Source organism: Bacillus rossius, chromosome 5 (genome assembly GCF_032445375.1).
Source record: "Bacillus rossius redtenbacheri isolate Brsri chromosome 5, Brsri_v3, whole genome shotgun sequence".
Classification (NCBI taxonomy): domain Eukaryota; kingdom Metazoa; phylum Arthropoda; class Insecta; order Phasmatodea; family Bacillidae; genus Bacillus; species Bacillus rossius.
The window spans coordinates 79,948,123-79,972,287 of record NC_086333.1 but is presented as its reverse complement, the minus strand read 5'-3'; the positions used below and the strand labels follow the sequence as shown (position 1 = coordinate 79,972,287).

Below are 24,165 nucleotides of genomic sequence, written 5' to 3'. Positions count from 1 at the left end.
CTTTATATTTATTTAAAATCTCAAATAAACCAAGTTCCAGTTAGTAAAGGCCTTCCTGGTTACGCGACGTGCTCAAGTGTTCGGGGGACAGGTACCCTTAAAACGTTCAACGCGAGTCTCTACCATTTGAATTTTATCAATTATTTACTTCACGTGTCCATATCCGAAAATTGTTACATGTAACTGGGGGAAAAACAGACCTCCGATGTAAAATGACACTCTCAGGCTTGATGTAATTATTTCTGCCACCAATCTCTTGCAGTATAACTCCGTGGCACAAGGGGAATCACAAGGGAAGTCACTCACGTATCGGCTCGGCGTCTCCGTATGGTTAGCAAATCCTCGCTAAACCCCACTGGTCCTCAGGCCAGTCGGTGCTGACGGCTATACCAGCTGGAAGGAGCCTCGTTCCGCCGCGATAGAACAGCGGCTATCATCTTCCCCAGCTTTACAGCTACTCTTCCACACACATATCAACGAGTTATTTGCCGCCCAAGCCGGCCCCACACTCGCCAAAATCATTTTTAGCGAGGCCCCTGGCGCGAACCGAATCACACTCGCCGGCCCGTCGTACAGAACAGCTGATCGCCTGCCATTCCCCTCTCCTCCTTCAACCAAGGGAGAGGAAAAAAGTCTGTCCCTCACGCGCATGCGCGCCGTGCTCGTGAATTGTTTCATTTTACCCCGATCACAATTTGTCCAACTTTGCTCTGTCGCCTTAATAATTAAAATACTTTTATACAAATGCAAATATATAACTACATTATAACTATAGCTAATAAACACAATTATTTAATGATATTCAAACTAACTGTTACCAGGTGCTCCCAGGCGACACTAGCGCTGAAAAACGTTACCAACATTTCAAAAATACCGCCGTACGGATAACACCAATACTCAATATAAACTATACTAAAGGAAAACTATACTATAAACTTCCTTTTAATTTTCTAGTAAAACAGTACCCCGAGAAAAGGGGTACAATTAGAGACCTGAAAAATTCGCGGATTCATTTCATGAAACGCTACAATTCAAATAATTATACCTTAGTGCTGCTTCCGACATTGGTTCACTGTTAATCTGGAGGACTGAGGGCCAATTAGAGACCCCTCACTCATAGAAGTATCGAATCACAGGCCACCCAGTCGAGACAACTCACAAGTCAACAGCCAATGAACAGTTGGCATTTGCCCGGGTGTGTAGAGTGTAGTGGAGTCTATCCTGGAGGTAATTGAACCCGCGAATTTTTCCGGTCTTTAACCATTATGCGTTTAGCCCGGGCAGCGCCGGGTACTTCAGCTAGTTGAGATATAAATAAATGTCCACTTCAGTGGAAGAACGTGCTGAAAGGGTTCAGTGGTCGACTTAAAACACAAACATACTAAAGCTCGTTTGCGAGCTGCTTACATTAGTTGAGGCACGAGGTTGTCTCGTTTCCTCGGGCGGCGGGGCGGACACAGAACAACAACCTCCCCAGAAGCGCATGAGAAGACAGCCAGCACACATGGACGTTTGTCAGCTGTCAGTATGCTCTAGTGGCTCGAGTGTTCGTCGATAGCAGACCACCCGTCACTAGGGACCGGACAACAGTTTCGCGGATTCATTTTGTTTCAACTATTAATTTTGTTTGATCCGTCATGTTCTAATGCACGCCGCTGTCAGCCCGCCAATCACGGGCCTTCCAGCGCGGGAGCAGGCGTGTTCTGAGTGGCCCGGCCGAGCGGCCGATCGCAATAACAGCTGCGTGTCGTTATTCGCGCCCTAGCTGCCAGCCTGTCCGCGCCGAAGGAAGTGGAGGAGGGGGGGGGGATAAACTCGGTCACAAGCACCCAGAGCAGGAGGCAGACCTCGGCGGTGCAGCACTCTCGTCACCCACATGCCGGCGGCCTTCCGCACCGAGGTCACGTGGAAGCGACGCCGTGGCAGACCGCGGCGACGGAGATCCGGAGCCACAGCTGCTCGAGGACGGCCAGTGTGCAGACAGCCGCGGCGCGCCCCGCTAATTGCGCCAATCAGCGCCCGTCTCGCAGCCGCCATGCCAGGCCCCAGCCCACCGGGTGAGTGAGCACGTCTAGTCGGCTCTGCGTCGCTGCAGAACAAGTGTCCGCGGTCACACTCAGGGCCGCTTGCAGGGTCAGGTGAGTCAAGAAACACTTGGCAGGTTAATCAAACGGAAGAATACTCCACTTCGTCTCAAGTCACGACTGTGCAAGCCGGCCTTAGAGACTTGAAAAATTCGCGGATTCATTCCGTGAAGCGCTACAATTCAAATAATTAAACCTTAGTGCTGCTTCCGACATTGGTTCACTGTTAATCTGGAGTGATGAGGGCCAATTAGAGACCCTCACTCATAGAAGTGTCGAATCAGAGGCCACCCAGTCGAGACGACTCACAAGTCAACAGCCAATGAACAGTTGGCATTTGCCCGAGTGTGTAGAGTGTATAGTGGAGTCCATCCTGGAGGTCATTGAACCCGCGAATTTTTCCGGTCTACTACTACTAATACTGGGCTCGGGTTCCTACCCGGGCATTGTTGCTTTGTGTTGTCCCACTACCTTGCAACAGTTCAAGTCATTTTTAAACCATTCCCTGAATAGCTTTCCAGGTTAAATGCTCACATTAATGAGTATATAAGGTCAAATTACGAATATTCAATTATCTTTTCTATGGTTTCCAAATAGTATGCTTAAATGACAACATAAAATTATTTTTAAAAAATTAATGCTCGTTTTTCATACGACATACTCAGTATTTTCTCGTAAACCTTATATCATAGGTGCAAAAATAACCATAGTCATGTGTTGTACAAAGTTGCAATATCTTTCTTGTAGTATTGCAAGCTATTTCTTGGCAACTGGTTCCCCAGGGATTCTTTTTTGTAAAAGTACAGTTCCTGTGCTTTGATTGGATGGCTTCACCGCTATTATACAGAAAATTGCTCTAGTACTAACATATTGAGGCGCGACTAATAGAGCAACCAACTGTGCATGAGTAGCGACTTTTCAAGCGACTACGCGCAGCCACGTGATAGCACAGGTCAGTAGTGACATGGATACTGAAGAAGTTGCAGTTATAATGCTGCAACTCATCCGTCGTCGATGGAAAACAAACAAAAACTACGGTATTTCGTGTGAGGAATCCCTACACCGGCAAATATTACACGCCATGAGTAGGGACCGGAAAAATTCGCGGGTTCAATGACCTGTAGGAATGAACTCCATAGTTCTACATACACTCGGTCAAATGCCACCCACTCATTGGCTGCTGTCTTGTGAGACATCCCAACGTAGCAGCCTGTGATTTCATAAAGCTTTGGTCGGGTGTTTCTCATTGGCCCAGAGTCATTCAGGTGAGTTGTAACCCAATAGCAGAGGCAGCACTGAGGTATAACTATTTGTATTTTATTTAGCCTATCGCGAAATGAATTCGCAAAATTTTCCGGTCTCTAGCCATGAGATATCGCAAGAAATACGAGACATTCAATGTCCCACCGAGATTTATTTCCTCAGTAATTTTTTTTTTGTTTGCGCAAGGCAGGTATCGTGACAAAATAAATACACAAGAATAAAAGTATATTTTGACACATAACCAAGCTTAATTAGTCTTCCATCGCCAGATCCTGTCACGCTCTCCAGATCCTCTCTTGCTATTTTCTCCCATTTTTTCTTCCCTTTTCTTTTCTGTAATTTGTTTTCCGTGTATTCTTACTGCTGTCTCATATTGCTGGTTGGTACTCAACACCCACAATACCACTCTCGGACATTGCCATGTCGAACATAACCCTTCTCCAGGACCCGTCAGGCACGAGTTTCGTGCGCGGTTTGCAGCAGCGACGTCAGGGAGTGACACGTCACATAGACCAACACAACTAATGGCCACGCGCAAGTCAGTGGGCTATGAGCCTTGCCTCTGAAAAGATTAAGTACTCCATCCATGAGTACGTATGACACAAGAGGAGCAAGGCTTGGCTTCCACCCAGTCGACTTGGCGGCTAGTCAGGGGCAGTTTCACGTCTCAACATGCTAGTGTTGGAACAAGTGCCATCTTCTCGATTGGTTGACTCTGAAAACCTATGACATTTACTGCACCAGGATCCTGAGTGAGTGTTGCATTGCTGTGTCTGCGAGGACCTAGCAGTTGCTTTGAGAAGCTGAGTACGGGTGTATCTTACAAGACAAGAGTCGTTCGGGTATGCCTCTTTATCTTCCAATTGAATTTGTTTTGCAGGTCATCAATCATTGTTCTTCTTACTTCTTCCTTTGCAAAGTATGCATTAGTATCCATAGGTGCATTTCTTATCACTACATAGTATAAAACAAAGTTTCTTCCCGCTGTCTGTCCCTATGAATGCTTAGATCTTTAAAACTATGCAACAGATTTTGATGCAGTTTTTTTAATAGATAGAGTGATTCAAGAGGAAGGTTTTTATGTATAATACATGCATAATATAGTAGAGAAACACTGATAATTTTAGAGGTTTCTAATGTGATGTCGTAAATAAACACAATTTTTTTGCGCTTACATTGCAAATGCTGAACCCTACGAGATAGATCAAAATAATGTACTACAGTATTGTACACCTTAAAAAGGTCTACAAAAAAGTCCGCGATGGTATATGTCTATCTCTTAGGGATAACCCACAATAACCATTTTTTATCCTTTACTTTTACGAGGAATAGTGTGGTACCGGAGAAGATGTGTTGATCCCCGAATTCCTCTGATATCAGCGGATTAACCATTACAATTTAAACGCCTACAATTTCCGGTAAAGATATATTTGGCAATGACCATTAATAAATTGCAGGGTCAAACTTTCAACGTTGCAGGCTTAGATTTGAGCGTTGAGTGTTTTTCACATGGCCAATTATATGTCGCTCTTTCAAGAGTAACCTCTAAAGAAACATGTTTGTGTTGTCTAATGACAAAAAAAAGCTGTGAACGTTGTATATAAAGATATTCTGTAGTATATTTAGTATCAGCATTGCACCCGTGCGAAGCCGGGGCGGGTCGCTAGTACATAAAGTGTACCCGAGGTGTATGTTTGTCGGTGCCACAGCGGAGAGTTGGCGCGGCTTCACCCGCGCGGTGTTGGCGAGCCTGCTCCTGACCCTGGCGCGCGCCTCGAGCCTCGACGACGCCCTGGTCAGCATCCTGGTGGAAGACGCCGCGGACCGTCACGGCTACTGGCGAGCCAGCGTCGCCGACCTGGAGGTGCGTCAGGGTGTAAACCATTTGTCCGAGTGTCCACTTCTCCGAATGACCACTTGTCCGAGCTCCTTTTGTTCGAAGGACCACTTGTCCGAGCGGCCACTTGTCCGAGCGGCCAACTCTCCGAGCTCTGAGGGGCGGATGGTGTCTCCCACCCGCTCGACCTTGCCCCGCCCTGCCTCCTCCTTGACAGCCAATCCCAGCACGGCCGATAGGCCGCCAATCAGCAATAGTCATACCTCGCCGCTCCAGCCCGGCTCAGCTACTCTGGGCCTTCACGCACAAATGGGGCCGTGCGGCATTGCTCACTCCCTATTGGACTCCCCCAGAGGTTGTCCACTCCCTCAGGCACACCTCAGGTACATATCGACCCATTCGGGAGGTCACTCAAGTTCCTGGCAGCAGTGGGCTGGTACTTGCTTGGAAGGCGTGTTCATGCTTGATCAAAACTGTGTAGTAGTGGTGCTTGCCACGCGAACTAATAGTCATCTTGGAGATGTGGTACAACGATCATACTAGAATCTTGGCGCTGAGAGCTATTTAGGTCTCTTAAGGCTATCGAATGTGGTGTAGGGAATGTTGAGTGCTTAATAATGGGGCAGCAGCAAGGAAAACCTAGTTTTAACATATCCCAATGATTCTTTAAGACATTCATGAACTATTTCCTCAGTAAAAGCTACGTGCGTCAAGTAAATACCAGTAGCTCACACGTTACTCTTTTTAAATGCAAAATTGGTATGTAATCCGCGAAAAAATGTACACTGTGCCAAGTGGCGTCGCGTCGACATCAGGACTTTCGGGAGAAAACTGCACGAATAGTCTGTTCTCACATGAAGTTAACACCAACTGCATAAGAGCAATACATGGGCTCATATCCTAGTCTGAGAACCAATTTACAGTCATCAGCAAACACCTGCGCTCTTTTACATTTGAACAAAGCTTTTAAATTTTGTTGTAACCACAAAAAAAAACACCCTACAGATCCTAGTTTTAGACATATGATAACTTCGAAAATTTTGACTTCATAGCTTTGCACAAAGGCCAGATATTCAACTGTAGTTTGGCGGCCATGGCTAGTGTAAGGCATCTCCACTTTCCAATTGTGACTAGGCTACATAAAATGCAGAGCATCCCTACTAATATTATAAACGCGAAAGTGTTTATCTCTTTGTCCTTCTTTCACGCAGCAACGGAGCAACGGATTGACATGTATAAATATATATATTGCATATAGAAAGTTTATGGGCCCGACAGTGACATAGACTACATATAAATATGAAATTCCCTCCCTAAGGGAGTATAAAAGGAGTAAATTCAGTTTTATAATAAAAAAAATAATAGGAGGTAGGTCATAGATACACAGAAAGTTTGCGTGATTTCTCTATGTTCGCTACACTGTCTGGCAACTTCTTTACTACCTCCTTGGCGAAATTCATCCTCTTAGTGTAGCTCGCGGCTGCTAGCGAACTAAAGAAGCTAATTATGTTTTAGTTCAAAACTTTGTCAATAGATGGCATTGTCTTGAATTTGTAATGGTAGTGATATTATCTTTGAAAGATTTGTGCAATGGGAGTGCATGACTTGATGTAGGCTTTTGGACATACGCCATTGCTTAGCACATGTATGTCTGTAGAAGAAAACTACAAAAAAACACAAATGACAAAAATCACAAATTAAGCAAAAATTGCTGCTGTCAGGATTTAACGCCACACAATATTCCACAACAGGAATATGGTCAACAAACAAGGAAAAAACAAAGAAAAATGGACTAACAGAACGAAAAAAAAACCCACAAATGATGACAGCACAAAAAATATTGAACCCAAAAAATTCAGCACAACAGTCAAAACGAGACAAAAACACGACCAAACGAAAAGACGAAACAAACACAACAGTTTTCTAAAATAGTTTTTTGGAAAAATATTGTGTTTGTTTCGTATTTTCGTTTTGCTGGGTTTTTTGTCTCGTTTCAACTGTTGTGTTGAATTTTTTTTTGGGTTCGGAATTTTTGTGCTGTCATCATTTGAGGTTTTTTTTTCGTTCTGTTAGTCCATTTTTCTTTGTTTTTTCCTTGTTTGTTGACCATATTCCTGTTGTGGAATATTGTGTGGCGTTAAATCCTGACAACAGCAATTTTTGCTTAATTTGTGTTTTTTGTCATTTGTGTTTTTTTTTTGTAGTTTTCTTCTGCATACATACATGTGCTAAGCAATGGCGTATGTCCAAAAGCCTACATCAAGTCAATGGTAGTGATGTTCCTTACATTATGTGTTCAGCCCCTGCAACGTCGAGTTATTCAGCTAGTTGGTTAATAATTATATACCACAGTCACAACATTTTCAACTGAACCATTATATACACACAAGTAATAAAAATGAATGTGTTTCAAATACAGCAAGGGGATAAAAGGGTCTGCGGCATGAACCTTTGAAAGGCATATATTGTTGCAGATGAGCCTGGAGTTCCGGCCCGAGAGAGAGGGAGGCTCCAGCTCTGGCACGTGGAGGGCCTTGCTGGAGCACTGCGTGGACACCCCTGCATCAGTGGACACCCCCGACAGCCCTCCGCCACCCACCTTGCTCCCCGCGGTCCCAGGTGGGCCACCACGTAGTGCCATGCACCTCTGACGTTTCACCGGGACACCTCAGCGTAATCTTACTCCGCAGCATGCTGCGATCCACAGTCGCACCTGGACTTGATGACACCTAGTAAACACCCCTGTATTCATCCCACGAGATTAGTGTCAAGTTTACGTGGTGGGGCGACATCAGACAATTTGCGCTCAGAAACTGTTGATTAAGAAGTTATTCTCTAGGAACTGACCGTAGTGATGAAAGATGCCGCCAATGGTGGGTGCAGGGCCATCGAAGGCACCCAAGTTCCTTCCTATTACGTAATGTACAACTTTCCAAACTCCACAACTTTAAAATATTTAAATAACTCGTAACTGTAAATGTGACCTGCACATATTGCATAACTTGAAAGGTTGTCTATGAATTCTGTTAGCAAACTCAAAAAAAATGGTTCTGGGTGGACACCAGAATTCATACAAGATTCTCTTGACAAGGTCGTCACCCTGTGATTTGTCGTTATCTTCTCCGGCATGAAAGTGTGGAGACAACATAACAACTAGTCGTGAGTCTTGGTAAGGAAACTCTGTCCAACTTGACTAGCCTATAACCTGACCAAGAAAAGGGCCCTTAGATATTTGGCCTAGTAGCCAAAGGTCTTCGCTGTTAGACTAAGTTTAATCGTGGGCGGAACCCATGTTAAAAATTACTGAGTGGTCATTTATGAAATTCCCTACCCGTTGTAAACTCTGCCATATCATTTTCTTAAGCCTTCCTCTGTACAACTGTTAGATAAAATTCCTATATTTGTTCCACATGGAACTAGTGTTTTACCGAACAATGAGAAGTACATCTGAACTTGAGCCAATTAGAAGCCCATCATATTTAAAAGTGACATTTGATAATGCCTTAGGATAAAGTACGAACAAGTTGTAATACCAAATTGAAAAATAAAATGAAGCATTTTCTAGTCTGTGAATAATTTTTAGTAATTATCAGATCACTTTTCATCCACATTAAAAAATCATATTGCGATTTTCGCTGCCATGATTCACTAACGATACTTACTAGTTAGGAAAATAAAGGTTGGTAATGATATTTAAAATGCATAACTGTGCAAAAATTGCACGAAACAAATTAATCATGGAAGTGCCTGTAGTGAATAAAGTTAACCTGAATTTCTCTAAATTATTTCCCACAAAAATAGGCTGTATTTTGGACTACAGAGGCCAGGGGTTTGTTTCATGAATTTCCATCGTGCTGAACGGGAATGTTGTGTATGAAATAAATAAAAGAATTTAATAAAATTGAATTTGCTTTATTTTTGGACGAGAATTCGATGAATGTTTTACTTGATGTGTCTGTCGGGCGGCCATGCTAGAAAAATTACGACACCAAAAATTGTGACCCCATACCGCAACCAAATCAGCTCATCGTTCACAACCACTTTCTCAACTGACTCCATTTCAACATCAGAGAGCGTATCCACGTCCATTACCAAACAATTGTCTGCATTCCCTGTCACTTCTCGCGAGGTAGATGGCTGAGGCTCGCTCGAGCGCAAATTTCGCGTCACGTTCGGGGGCTCGTTTTGCCCCACTGACTCATTTCTTTCGGTTCCTTTTTGCCTCATTCGATACCTACGGCACTTTTCTGTATTTATAGCTGCTGCTGTTTGGGCGAATGCGCTTGTTTTCTTTTTCTCTCTCCGACATAGCCCGTTTTCGCGCAGCCATTTTGAGATTAAAGGTTCCAAAACCAAAGTTAGTATATTTATTGTTATTCCAATCAACTAGCACCTCTCAGTGGTCACTCACGAGCAATTTAAAGTTTAAATCATGCAGTCTATTACTTTTGGAGTTACAGGTCTCACTGGTTTCAATTCGACACTCCCCACCAACTCTCATTACGTCATCACTACAAATGTTTACCGGGTGAGTCATACGTAAAGACCACGAGCAAAGGCTGCTCTTCTAAGATATATTTACTTCAACTCTGTAGCTTTCATAGTTAACGAGTTTTAAGTAGTATTGAATCATCAGCGGAAGTGACACCCATTAGAGACATTCACATTCCTGTCGGAAATTCATGTCAACAATTTTAACAAAAAAAATTGTTTCGGCCTTCCTCCTATTATAGAGTCAATAACCAAATAACGGATTTTAATAAAAAAAAAACATGCATAAAATATCAGTCGTAAAACTCCTTACGTGAGCCATGCTTTTCTAAATCTATTTGTAGATTCTCATGGTCGTATGTGTTACTGCAGAAGGGATCATTCATATGTATTCACGTGTTGATGTCACGAAAATTTCCCTTAGCTTTTGCACTTCAGTAACCGGATCATTCTAACAAAACGTTGGGGAATGTGGCAGTGTTCCTAAATGCTTGCGGAAACGACTCGAGGCGTGTTCCACAAGCGGAGGCAATACTTCGCTAAGCCTGTACTTTTCCGCGACGTTGCGCTGCCCATCAGAGCGCACAACTTCACCGGTGGTTGCACGGGGGAGGGTTGCAGCGAGAGAGGGCGCATTTGGGAACAGGTGTCGGCGCTCTTGCATTGATCGAAACTGAGAGTTTCGAACAATGCATAAGCCCTTCGTCACTGCTGCTGCTGCTGCTGGTCGATGCATTGCCTCCGAGCTGCTTGTTCACGGGAGAGCAATAAACCACGTATGCCGAAACCCTAAGCTAATAGTACGTGCAGGAGTCACAGGATTGCAGCGTGTTTCAAGAATTGGTACATCTCAATGAAATTTTTCTCTTTTTTTTAAAAATCCGAAGTCAGCTAAGCATCCTAGAATTTTTAGTAACAGGCATCTTCGTACAGGCAGCGAGATGACAATGCTGTTGAATGGTGTACTTCCTACTTCATTACCACCTGTCGCCTCGAAACACAATATGAGCTAAGCCAACTCCAATAGTTCACTTGCCAGTCGAATTACTGCTCCCTCCACCCCCTTCCAAACAGAAATTCTAAAAAGAAAACTATCATTCTCACCAACAAATAGGATTATAAAGCTTGCCACATGGTTGGGTCTATTACCCCCCTCCAACCACAATGTGTATTTTACTGAAAATTATGTTGTTTTTACATGAAACAACATATTGTGTTCATGATCTGTTAATGCTGCTTAAACGTCTAGTTCGTTGGTCTTGAGCCTCATCAGGCATTATTAACATGAAAAAATATTTACATTAAAAATATTTTGTTTTAAGCCTGGTTCAAATGAGACATAATTAACTTCTTTATTTCAAACTCTTTTTACAAAAAAATACCATTTTATTAAGGAGATAGATCAAAGCCTATGCGCATTAAAAATATGATCACTGTTTATCTAAAAGATTAAGTATGGAAATATGTGTTTATGTTTATATAATTATGTTGAGGATATAATTAACAACATTATACTTCACTCTAAAAATTATATGTAAAAAGTTGCTTGTCTGAGTAAATTAAAATTCTTGTACACCACTATACTTTGGCCATTTCTGTTTACTTAAAAAATGTTTAACAACAAACTTAATTTTAAAAATATCCTATTACAGAATTTTAACTTCCATTCAGCACATGCAAATAAACATAAAGGCCTGAACTAAAATATGCTAAAAGTTCATATACATTCAATTATTTCCATGTGTAAAAATTTATACATATAACTTAATAAACATATTTTATCCATTGTGTACTGTGTGAAGTGTCTGAAGTGAACTATCAGCTGCTGTTTGTGTTTATTAAATGGGATTTTAAAAGGCAAGGTGGAGTGCAGCACAGTGACTGGCTACGTCTGGTATGGTTCTTGTTGGTGTGGTTGTCCACCTGAACCATTTCTCAGCTGGGAAACTAGGCGGGTGTAAGTCTCATGTTACAGTTACTGTAAGTGCTGGTGATAAGGTAGTTGGCTGTGTGGTAGCAGAGAAGAGCAGTGGCAGTCCAGTAGTTGGCAAAACAATGTCACTGGGATGGTTCATGCTGGTCCATAGCTCAGCTGGGCAACTAGACATGTGTAAGTCTCATGTTACAGTCACTGTAAGTGCCGGTGTTAAGGTAGTTGACTGTGTGGTAGCAGAGCGGGGCAGTGGCAGTCCGGTGGTGAGATATACCTGGTCGCTGGGATGGTTCACACTGGTGCATATAGCTCAGCATGGCAACTAGGTGGGTGTAAGTCTCATGTTACAGTCACTGTAAGTGCTGGTGATAAGGTAGTTGGCTGTGTGGTAGCAGAGCGGGGCAGTGGCAGTCCGGTGGTGAGCTATACCTTGTCGCTGGGACGGTTCACGCTGGTGAGGCTGCCCGCCCTGAACCTCAGCTTCGCCAGGCAGCACTGCGAGAGGGAAGGTGGCCGAGTAGCAGTCATCATCGGGCAAGAAGGCTTGCCGCAGCTGAGAGACCTCATGGACATGTACCCTGCAGACCAGGACGTCGAGCAGCATGATGCCTTTCTCGATATGGCTGGTTAGTGTACTTGATGCAAGATTCACTAAGCATTTGGATGCCTTGTAATTAAATGCTACTGTCACTTCAAGCATAGTATTCATTATCATGTATTAGCTAAAGTACTTGTTAACATTTTAATGGCTGCCATCACTCTTATAGGTAATTTCATAATTGATTTTTGCCATAATTAACTGAGATAATTGATTGATAATTTCTAGTCACTACTAAAAATATTCTAGTTCATGTAAAATAAATAATGCCCCAATAATACAAGTATGATGATAATATATTTCTTGGAATTTAAGGTCCGAAGATAATACTAGAGCAATTGTTATGGTTTCTATAGATGCATTGCAATTTAATTTTTTTCGGTCTTTATGTTCCTTTAAAAAATATCTTTCAATAGCTTCAAGTCAACATTAGTCTTACCTTTATCCGTTTATCGATATGAAAGTAATGTGGAAGCCTTTATATTTATATCAACTAGATAAGTGTTGTGGAAACTACTCGCTTCACGAGTGAGTGACCACAATCCCGACACCCCACTGGAAGTAACTGCTATGAGTTTTAAAACTAAATTATTTATGTCCAATAACTAAAGGTGTTAAATATCTCGAAATAATGTTGACGAAGTAGTAAAAAAAAATGGTTAGTAGTTGTTAATTCAATAATTGTATTTTCGATTACTAAACAAACCAATTATACAATGAAATAGCTTCATAAGATGGGAAAATATTACGATATAAAAATCGTATAAACTTACTGTTACATAAAATGTGGACATCCACTAAATGACTAAATAAAAATCTACAAACAATAATACAATTTTTTGTAAAAACAAAATTAATAAATCAATCATTCTTGCATGCTGCTTAAATATAGCTATGTAAAATAAAAAAACTAATTAAGTAATAGATCTTTTTTTTCGGGCATACAGTCCAACTTCTAGTACATTCTATCTTCTGTCGGTGAACCAAATGTCAATTGAAACTTATGTAGTATGATTCCTCAAAATTTTTTAGTTCAGTTGAATTTGGAGGGATTCCACAACAGTTGCGACTGTTTCAAAAATACAGGCATTAAAAAATTGACCATTTTAATTTTCCACAAACATTTCCGTCACAAAGTAGCGGACCACATGCAAAGTTAATCAAGACATAGGTGAGCGAAAGTACTTCACTTAATAAAAAAGAAGGTATTTTATGACGTGGCGAAAGAACACAAAATTAAGATGAAAACAGAGTGGTTGTCAGGCGGCTAATGCTCCCAGGTTAACGTAACTTACTTGGCGTCTAGTTGCTGACGTTCAAAATGTGTGCCACCAAAGAGCACACACACAATTACATGTGCCCTCCTGCACACGAAGTAGGGGCTAAGATCGCATAGCGCAGCACACACTTGTAGCCCGTAAGGCCCGTTGCACACACAGCGGATTTATCCGAGCGGACACCCCACCGTCGCTTATGGTCGGATATTTTACCGTCGCTAATGGTCGGATATTTCACCGCCGGCAATGGACGGAAAAATTTACGTCGGTACCAGCAGTTGTAGTTCTGGAACCAATTTCAGTTCAGTTGTGTAGTCTGAAATGAACCAAGACCAGCTCCTAGCATTGTTGTTATTCCGTCGTCGAATGAGAAGACGAAGATAATTTCGACTGTTTTGGGTTCATCCAATTAATGAACGAAGAAATGAGGTTTGCGCATTCTACACATTGTTCGAATAGTTGAGGAAAGATGACAAGAAATTCTATAACTATTTCAGGATGTCAATGACTTCCTTTGACGAACTACATGGTCGGTTAAAAGATACCATTCAGCGCAGAAATACAAAAATGAGAAACTGTAATCAACCAGTAGAAAGCTGGCTATAACACTAAGGGAAGTGAAAATAACTCTTTAATGTGAAAGTTGAAAATAATACATGGTAATATAATATAAAAAATCTGTGCCAGAGACTGTATAAACTGTTGTAATAAAAAAACATACAGTATAATATAAAGACTAAATATGTAAGTATAAATTATATAAAAGTACATCAATTTACAATTAGAAATTTATGTCCATTGTATTTGAAGAAAGTTAACTTGGTGTAGAACATCTTCCACAATCTTCATCGCCAACGATCTCGGCAAAATGTTCAGCTGCTGAGGCTTGTGGTTTGTGCTGTTGTGATGGGTAGGGAGCCAGATCTGTGATAGTTCGAGATGTTTGTCTCGGCTGGCATGGTGGTTTAGGTGGTTCGTCTTGTGGGGGAATTAATGATGGAACGTAAGGTGGCACTTGTGGAGGATGGGAATATTGTGGGTTCATTTAAAAAATGTGGCTGAGTTGGCTGTGGAAATGTCTGCGGTTGGGGATCATAGTGTGGTGGGCGGATATGATGCTGCTGGTGAGAAAAGCGTTGCGTAGAGAATCCCTGATAGTAAGGCGTGGCAAAGTTTTGATTTTTAATATTGGAAATCAGACGAAGAACCTCCACTTGGAATTGAAGCCACTCATTGCTATTGAAAGTTTGTGTGAGGTGAAGTAGACTATTAATGGACATTTAGTGGTCAGGTTGTTCTTTTTTCTATAAAATCTTCAAAATTTTCAAATCTACTTCATCCGTCTTTTTTTTTTTTTTTTCGTGGTTGACAAGGAGTAGCGGATTCTGATGCTGTAATTCCGCATTCTTGTACAGTACTTTCAGTTTGCAACGTACCGTCGGTGTCATCATTGTTCTGTTCTTCAATAAAACTCTCTGCTGTGTCTGCATTAGTGTATATTTTCTTCAGGAACTGAAGTTCGTCATTAAATATGTATTTTCTTTTCTTGGTAGCTCCGGAACCGGCGATTTTGTTTTCTTTAATATTCTTCTCGGCTTTGGCAAAAGCATCACGTACATTTGTTTCCAACGCTTCATCACTTCCTTTCCTGGGGAAAAAGCAAAAAAAAATTACTGTCTCTGTTGTACATAATAATTTGGTACCTAGCAAAATTTGAGTGACTTTTGTTTGCGCATGTGCAGCAACTACTAATGTTTCTATTAGGTTAGAATTCATAAACGAATTCCAGGCTTTTTTACTTTCGGAAGTGACAAAGAAAAAATAACACTCTAATTTATTTATAGTACATGTATGTATTCTTAAATAATATATACTATGCTTTTGTGAGATTTTTGTGTGTTTTTCAGGTATCTAGCAAGTGTATGTACTTTCACCTATATTCATTATTCCTTCAGAGTAGGAATCTCAACAGCAAGAGTGTTAGTTAGAGATGTTTGTCAAGCAGTGTGGAGGGACATGAAAAGTGAGTGCATACCATCCCCTACAAAACAAATGTGGGAATCAGTAGCAGACAGATTCGAACATTGGGGCAGTAGATGGAAAACACGTCCGCATCGTGAGTCCAATAGAAAGTGGATCTATGTATTTTAACTATAAAGACTATAATTCAATTGTGTTGATGGGCATTGCAGATAGTAAGTACCGATTTATTTTTGTGTATGTTGGTAGTTATAGTAAGGACTGTGACTCGTCAATTTTCAAACAGACTCAGCTGTGTAAATCAATAGAAAGCAGTTCAAAAATGTTACCTGATGAGAAGGGTCTACCAGGTACAGGAAGTCCGAAAGTGCCATATTATTTTTTGTTGGTGATGCAGCATTTGGGCTACACAAACACCTGTTAAGGCCATTTGCTGGGAAACATTTAACAGAGGAAAAGAGAATCTTTAACTATCGAGTTTGTCGAGCAAGAAGGTACATAGAGTGTGCTTTTGGTATTCTCAGCAACAAAATGAGAATATTCCATTGACCTTTAAATGTTCAACCACAATTAGCTAATGATATTGTTAAAGCCTGCATTGTTCTTCACAATTATGTTAGGGATAGAGATGGTTACATTGTTGAGGATGCAACATTAATTGTAGGGATGGAAGAAATACCAGGACAGAACACGATAAGAGGAGGCCTGATAGCTAACAATGTGAGAAACATTCTCTGTAAATATTTTGTTTCAAGTGTAGGAAGGGTTTCCTGGCAGATGTCCAAAGTAAAAATTGTTTGAACATTTTTCTTGTCACACTGTGTCTAATTTGTGAAATGTTTTAATAATGTAAGATTTTCAATAAAAAAAAAGGTAAAATATTACTTCACTTTTTTTCCAATTAAATATCTTCAATTCCATTCCAAAATGATAGACAGGCACAAATAATTAATGAATTGAATTATAGAAGGAATATGGACTTGACTTATCAAAATTGTTCCTTTCATTTTCTGGCATCTGGTCGAAATCACTTCGTAATTCCACACACACAGCATGCCAAGCGATTTTCGTGGCGTTTCGGTCCTTAAATATGTCTATAGTTTTATCCCATAGCACAAACTTTGCTTCCACTAATGAAATAAGGATTTCATTATCAATTTCGTCACTAATGATAACAAAACACGGGGGAGAGGATACACGATGCGGAAACAGAAACAGTACGGTGCGTGCAGGAGAGTTCAAACCATACTGCCCAAAACAAGACGGTACAATCCGCTGTGTGTGCAAACGTGCATTTGATCACGTAGGCCGCTACTTCGAAGCGACGGTAAAACTTCCGTCGGCTCCAGTGGCACCGGGCGGCTGCACAGCTAACGCCGACGCTAGACTTGCCGATCTTTTTTTTTTCCGTCGAATGTGCAAGCTCCAATGTACTACAGTGGGCTACTAGTGGAACGGCGGCGACGGTAAAACATCCGCTCGGAAAAATCCGCTGTGTGTGCAACGGGCCTAACACTTCACTCTCGCAATTTTTTAGTTCCGCGCGCGGATTTGTTTGCACGCTGTCCGTTGCCCGTCTAGACCAACACCCCCAGCCTTATTTACTTCTCTACTAATAAAATTAAGAGTCTGATGTATGTCTTTAGTTCGTATCTAAACCAACGCTGCCCACTATTGGTTAACGAAGACCCCCAATCTGCCAGATACGACGTAAGTACCAGACGAGCTACTAGGCGATCTCTTCTGTTAGGATTAGTGCAGAAGCAGTGTTCTGTATCAGAGACTACACACTCAATAACACGGAATATATCTAATTTATTTGTCTGTTGAAACAATATTAAACAAAGGTTCAAGAATATAAAAAATTATTTCAAAGCTATATATTGTTCACAATAAATACGTGCTAAAAGTGTAATTAACAGGTGCACGGGGGGGGGCGGGGTATGCGAAGGCAACGATACTTCATTCAGATGTATATTGCGCGACCTCAAATTACTGAAAGGTTTACTCTAGGTTAATTCATCGTTTTACATTTACACGGGATTATGCGATTATACAAAGGCCTGAACAAATATTAAGCTAGCTTATAACACAATGACTAAAAAAGGAAAAACACAATAAATACGATATCTGAGGATCCAGGGAAAGATAAAAATTAGAAATAAAAATAGGGCCAAGAAAGACACAATCAGGATCACTTGCTCTACAGTGGAGGGGAGGAAAGGAGCATGGAGAAGGGAAACTAGATAATTTAACTGATGAAGAGATGGCTTTAGTATTTGAGTAAGTTATATTTATTGTTATAACTCTGTACCTGTACTTTACTTAAATACTAATTTTTATTTAATTATATTTTCATTTATTCATGTAACAATGTTATAATGTATACGTTTTTTTGTTTATACATTATATTGAATTTTAATAAATTGCTCTTTCTAACTTTCATCTTTATAAAACCAATGTAAGGTTTCTTATGTTATATTTTATACATTTATTTCTCAGTTATTATACATTTACAAATGTTTACATTTATCAAAATACCGCATTTAATTTTAATTGACTAGATGTACTCACACACAAGCTGGCTTTCGTGAGTGCTAAATTTCCTGGTTAATTAAATGAATATTGTTAACAAAGTGTAAAAAAATTAATGAATAATAATTATTATTATTATTATTATAAACGAGTGCCAAAACGAAGAAGTCCGACTATCGCCGAAGCAACCCGGGCAGCACTAGCGCTCAGCAACGTGCAGTGAAGTGCGGAGGCAGCGGGTACTAGAACCGTGAAGCTTGGCACGTGTGTTCTCCATGAAGGGATTCGTTTGTAACTCGAAGAGCTTTTTTTTCAAAATTCGATTAAGTTTTTTAACTTAATTTTATCCAGAGATTTCCGATCACATTTTTTCCCCCCAATAATCTGGACGGTAACTGGCATTGCATTGATGATAATGCTTTCTTCATCTGGCAACATACATTGCACTACTGACACTCTCTTCGTCTCTTGGCATTAGCTAACATTGTTAACGCTTATTTACCATTAGCATCTTAACCAAAACTTTCTATAATAATATTTATCATCATATTGACACAGTTTTAGTTTAATAAATGCAATTTAAAATGCGATGTAAAAACAAGATAGCATTTTCTGTTTATTTTTCCTCCGTCCTCTTAGTTCCAACAATGGTTTTGCTCCATAAATTGATTTTAAAAATTATATTTGGTTGTATACCCCATTCGAGGCGTGGCAATGGCGTACACGCGAGGAGGGCCAAGTATGATGAGCAGTGTTCTGCCTGGAGCGAAGCAGCTTGTGGTTGGATGTCTGTAGGGATAGGACTGGTGTTCGCAGACGGAACAGGACTGCCCATTGAATGGAGGGCGGACGAGCTGGGGGGAAGCGCCTGCCTCGCCATGAGCCGTGGAGGGGACCTGGTTCTGCGGTCCTGCTCGCAGCGGCTAGCCTTCTTCTGCGAGCGGCCAGAGGAGCCGCCAGCCGCCGGGTGGGTTCCGATATGTGCTGGTCACGACTTTGCAGTTCCAGAGTGTTCCCGAGTGTTCCCGAGTGTTCCCGAGTGTTCCCGAGTGTTCCCGAGGCTGGTGCATGAGTGTGAGGTGTGGAGGTACCTGGTGCTGCGGTCCTGCTCGCAGCGGCTAGCCTTCTTCTGCGAGCGGCCAGAGGAGCCGCCAGCCGCCGGGTGGGTTCCGATATGTGCTGGTCACGACTTTGCAGTTCCAGAGTGTTCCCGAGTGTTCCCGAGTGTTCCCGAGGCTGGTGCATGAGTGTGAGGCGTGGAGGGGACCTGGTTCTGCGGTCCTGCTCGCTGCGGCTAGCCTTCTTCTGCGAGCGGCCAGAGGAGCCGCCAGCCGCCGGGTGGGTTCCGAGATGAGCTGGTCGCGATTGTGCAGTTCCCGAGTGTTCCCGAGTGTTGCCGAGTGTTCCCGAGGCTGGTGCATGAGTGTGAGGTGTGGAGGGACCTGGTGCTGCGGTCCAGCTCGCTGCGGCTAGCCTTCTTCTGCGAGCGGCCAGAGGAGCCGCCAGCCGCCGGGTGGGTTCCGAGATGTGCTGGTCGCGACTGTGCAGTTCCCGAGTGTTCCCGAGTGTCCCCGAGGCTGGTTCATGAGAGTGAGCTGTGGAGGGGACCTGGTGCTGCGGTCCTGCTCGCAGCGGCTCGCCTTCTTCTGCGAGCGGCCAGAGGAGCCGCCAGCCGCCGGGTGGGTTCCGAGATGAGCTGGTCGCGATTGTGCAGTTCCCGAGTGTTCCCGAGTGTTCCCGAGTGTTCCCGAGGCTGGAGCATGAGTGTGAGGCGTGGAGGGGACCTGGTGCTGCGGTCCTGCTCGCAGCGGCTAGCCTTCTTCTGCGAGCGGCCAGAGGAGCCGCCAGCCGCCGGGTGGGTTCCGATATGTGCTGGACGCGACTGTGCAGTTCCCGAGTGTTCCCGAGTGTTCCCGAGAGTTCCCGAGTGTTCCCGAGGCTGGTGCATGAGTGTGAGGTGTGGAGGTACCTGGTGCTGCGGTCCTGCTCGCAGCGGCTCGCCTTCTTCTGCGAGCGGCCAGAGGAGCCGCCAGCCGCCGGGTGGGTTCCGATATGTGCTGGACGCGACTGTGCAGTTCCCGAGTGTTCACGAACTTACCCGAGTGTTCCCGAGGCTTGCGAATGTGTGTGAAACGCAGCCCACGCCAATGCACGTGACTGTCAGCTGTACGCTACTCCAGTAAAGTGCACATTAGTATACGACTTGCTGTCAACAGATGGTGCTAGCAGTAAAAGAATTCGGATACTAGCCGTTGTTGCTCTATTTTCTAAGGGATGTAGGGATATGTGTGTGTTAAGGACGCATCCCTCGCTCTGCTGCTGACTGCCTGGTCCGACACATGGAGGCTCCTGTGTTCGGCCAGAGACCGAGAAGCTATTGTTAGCTGTCGGACCGCGACACGAACAGCAGCACAGACAAAGTCTTTGCACTTTTGCAACAATTTACTATGTAAACCAGCTGCCAAGAAATAGTTTGCTATAATGAAAGTAAAATACTGTTAATTTGGTACAAAACATTGTTAGTGGAATTAAGTATTTTATAACAATGTGGAAACAATATTGACTACTTCTTGCCGTCACGCTTACGAATATTTGGGGCATAATTTGAATTTTTGATTGTTTATTATACAAGCAAAATGTTTTAAGCCATTAAAAGGACATGGAATATATATAACAAATGGACTACATTTAGTGTTGTTACGCTTATATATGTTCCCAGGAAATACTTTGCTTTCATGAAAATTTAAAAAAAAATTCTTCGAATTATACAAACATCTATCACTTTATATAATTATTTCAGTGGAATTTAAAAAATAAAAAATAATAATTTTTACTGTGAAGCGACACAGGTAGTATTTGTGCAACAAACACATGTTTCTCAGTCCGCGAATAGAGCTCTGAATGCCACTAACTAAGAGTACGTGTATGCAGTAACGCGCAATACACTTCGGCATTTGTATTGCTTCCACTGTGAGAAAAGTTTTGAATAATGTATTGTGTTGTATATATTTTTCTTTTTGTGCCCTTCTCAAAGTGTGAGGAATTTATATGTTCAAGATACGTCACTTTGTAGAATTTTTTTTTTCCATCATAGGTTATTGAAGGCAAACTTCTGGAACGAAAATTTTTATATGGAAAATGAAACAGTTTTAACAGTTTTGAAGAAGATAGTCGAAGCTCGAAGGCACACACTGCGCGCTCAGCCACGGAAGCTACGACGAAGTTCGGTGGGGTGTTATCTCTCCTTTGATAGCCGGGAGGGTTCCAGCAGAGCGAGAGGGAGGTAGTTGGCAGACTCCCCGCCAGAGGCGCACAAACACTTCCCCTCTAACTCACATCGGCCGTTCTTACTCCGGCCGTGGATCCACGCCCTCAGACGCCAGTTTCACGAGCATTCTGGGGTTTGCTGTACGGACAGAAGATTACACCTTCTGCTACTGGTACTACGATAGACATTTAATTTCAAATAATTAATTTTAACTATCTTTTTTTTCATAATAACTTATAAAAACTTGAAATGGTAACTTATTTAGTATTGTTTGGTATTAATTTTTTTTTTATTCTCTCTGTTAAACTTGGCCTGCGTAATTTCAAAAATATTACAAAAAACCTGCAGGCCTAGGTAGGGCAAAAACAACTATTTCAAATCTCAGAAATACGTGAAAAGCTTCTGTTTTAGTTTAGCAAACGACCCTCCTGTTAATGTTGGCTGTACGTATCGACACAACACCTGCTATTAGAGCAAGATTTGAGTGCTGCGATCTTAAGAACAACAGTCTTTGCCTGTTTTGCAGTCTTCATTGTGTAAGCTAACGTTACCAATCAAGTATTATCTGTAAAGATGTATGTGTGTACTCAAATAATAACACCACGAAATACAAACTCTTTACAGTAAATTATATATATATATATATATATATATAAAGATAACAAACATTTATCTTGTGGATTTTCGTGACACAGTCTTTGGTTTTAAATAGAATATACTTTTTTTATTTCAACTAAAGAATGAGATCAAGTCTTTTTTTTCTATCTCTTTGGGATGCCAATCTAGATTAAATATGTGATAATGAACACAAAACGGTGTTTGTATATCAATTTATGACCAAAAAAAAAGGTGCCTAAAAGATGCATTTAACAAAATATCAACGTATTAGATACTTGTAACCCCAAGGTCCTATTTGCGGTTGCAAATATTACAGAAATTTCCGTTAAACACAAATCATTTTAATTAATTACAAACCAAGAAACATTATTGAATTTGATAAAGTACATGCGTGTAATGTGAATATTGGTGAACAGAACATTTTGTTATAAAAAGTTGTCTTTCTAACAATGTTGTTTTTTGTTTGTTTCAGATTACATCCTTAACTACAGTGCCCATTCTTATGAAGTTTACATTTCAGTTCAGATGAAATATTAGTTGTATTAAATAGATATTCAACACAATCCTTTATGAAATTGTTTTTTCATTATTGTATTTTATGAAAAACTTTTTAAATAGCTCTGAATTTTTTTTGTAGAAAGCACAACTTACCAGAAAACAGTTAAGAAAAAATTATTCTTATTGGTTTGCTAGATTCAGCAAAGGCAATTTTTTCTCGTTTTACATAGAACCAAGTTATCAGATTGAGATAGATGTTTTGTTCACGTATTATTAGCTTACACATATAAGGTTAAATTAGATATGAAAGTAAAAATGCGTGTAACCACTGCTGTAAACTTGAAACAGTGAGAATAACACTGTTAAAGATTTAACTCGACAGCGAGCAAGTTCTAGCTCAGTCAGAAAGCTGAGTGGCCAGTTCACCGATCTCACTGGTCACATCAAGCTGTGGCAATTCCCTACAGTGTGACTGACAGCTGGCATGTAGGGTTCACAGGCATAGCGTTTCATGAGTTGCAATAAATGACTCGTGTTTAAAAAACAAAATGGCGACGATGACGTTATCCAAGATGGAGGATCCAAGATTACCGCCAAGGTCAAAGGTCAAGATAATCCAAGATGGCCGCCGTGACGTCACAATCCAAGATGGCGGTCGGCACCACGGCACCACACCCAGAACCCAGTCCCCGGACATACATTCGTATACTACTAACGAGTGGTCAACAAACTTCGGAGAACTTCGGAACTGCTCGGTTATGAACGCTATTCCTCGGAAGGGAACGTAATTCCTTGGGGGAGAAACTCCAAATGCTGAGACTGAGACCTAGTTTCTAGAAGTAGTTTTGGTCCCATCCGCTAGATAATGCATAAGTTGTTATCAGGCAAAAACCCAGTGAAAATTAATTCACTCTATTTTGTAAGCCACGTATTTTGTGGTGTGGCAATCCAGAAATTTTTTCATCTTCTACTCATTTATATATAATATGGCCTTTTTTTATTACAAGGCAGCATTAAGTGTTTTCGCACATTAAAAAATCACTTTTACTATACAATTAATCGTCAACATTATTAACCTAAAACTTTGTGTTAGAACCTCCATCCTGGGTTTTTTCCTAGTAGTTATGGGCCCACCCAACAGAGAGCGCCACATGTCGTGTGAAACATGATTTCAGTTTCCACTGTAAGAGTGGCACTTCTATATGCCTCCTTGTTCTGTGCGTAATGCGACGAAGAGGGAGTCTCGCTACAACCAGCGCTCCTAGGGGCCGCCTTGGGAACTATAGTCTGTGGGAGAAGGAGGGGGGGGGGAATTATTCACACTTCGTTCAGGGCCGCAGTTCTCCGGCGCGACGAGCCGTGTAACCCACGAGTCAGTCGATTCCGATTACCATTTTTAACTGGCTCCCGGCTGGCATGCAGGTTACACGCGTGACAGAACCAGCCGGGCTCCTCTGTGTCTCTGTGTGTCTGTGTCGTCTGTGGCTTCCTCGTGTGAGACGGGGTTGCGTCCAACCATAGCGTGTCCCACGATTAGTCTGCAGTACAAAGTAGATAGATGGCTCCCACTATCCGCCTTATTAACATGAAAAATTTATTTTTTTATACCATCATTAACTTCAATTTTGATCATTTTTATTTCACTATTTATTGATTGTTAAGACCGTACAAAAGTGTGTATTGGCTATTACAATTGTAGTCATAATGAAAAAAAAAAATTCTATGTTAAACACCGATTATTAGCGGCATGTATTTTTCGCGAAAATATTTTGAGAATTGCTGA

General features: G+C 41.7%; 1 protein-coding gene across 1 annotated transcript; it reads left to right on the top strand.

The window, feature by feature from the left end:
* The first annotated feature begins 1,936 nt into the window (after positions 1-1,936).
* Positions 1,937-22,447, top strand: LOC134532394 (uncharacterized). The gene is made up of 6 exons (XM_063368833.1): positions 1,937-2,057; positions 5,057-5,211; positions 7,659-7,803; positions 12,004-12,234; positions 18,815-18,965; positions 22,357-22,447. The coding sequence occupies exons 1-6, from the start codon at positions 2,036-2,038 to the stop codon at positions 22,367-22,369; spliced, it is 717 nt and encodes a 238-aa protein (XP_063224903.1). The 5' UTR covers positions 1,937-2,035; the 3' UTR covers positions 22,370-22,447.
* The last annotated feature ends 1,718 nt before the right edge of the window (positions 22,448-24,165 follow it).

What these genes read in the sequence shown, in the direction of transcription:
- LOC134532394 (XM_063368833.1), top strand. Translation starts at nt 2,036, where the DNA reads ATGCCAGGCCCCAGCCCACCGG. An exon ending in CCAGCGTCGCCGACCTGGAG is followed by an intron (nt 5,212 to 7,658) that starts GTGCGTCAGGGT and finishes ATATTGTTGCAG; the next exon opens with ATGAGCCTGGAGTTCCGGCC. An exon ending in CTTGCTCCCCGCGGTCCCAG is followed by an intron (nt 7,804 to 12,003) that starts GTGGGCCACCAC and finishes GTGTGGTAGCAG; the next exon opens with AGCGGGGCAGTGGCAGTCCG.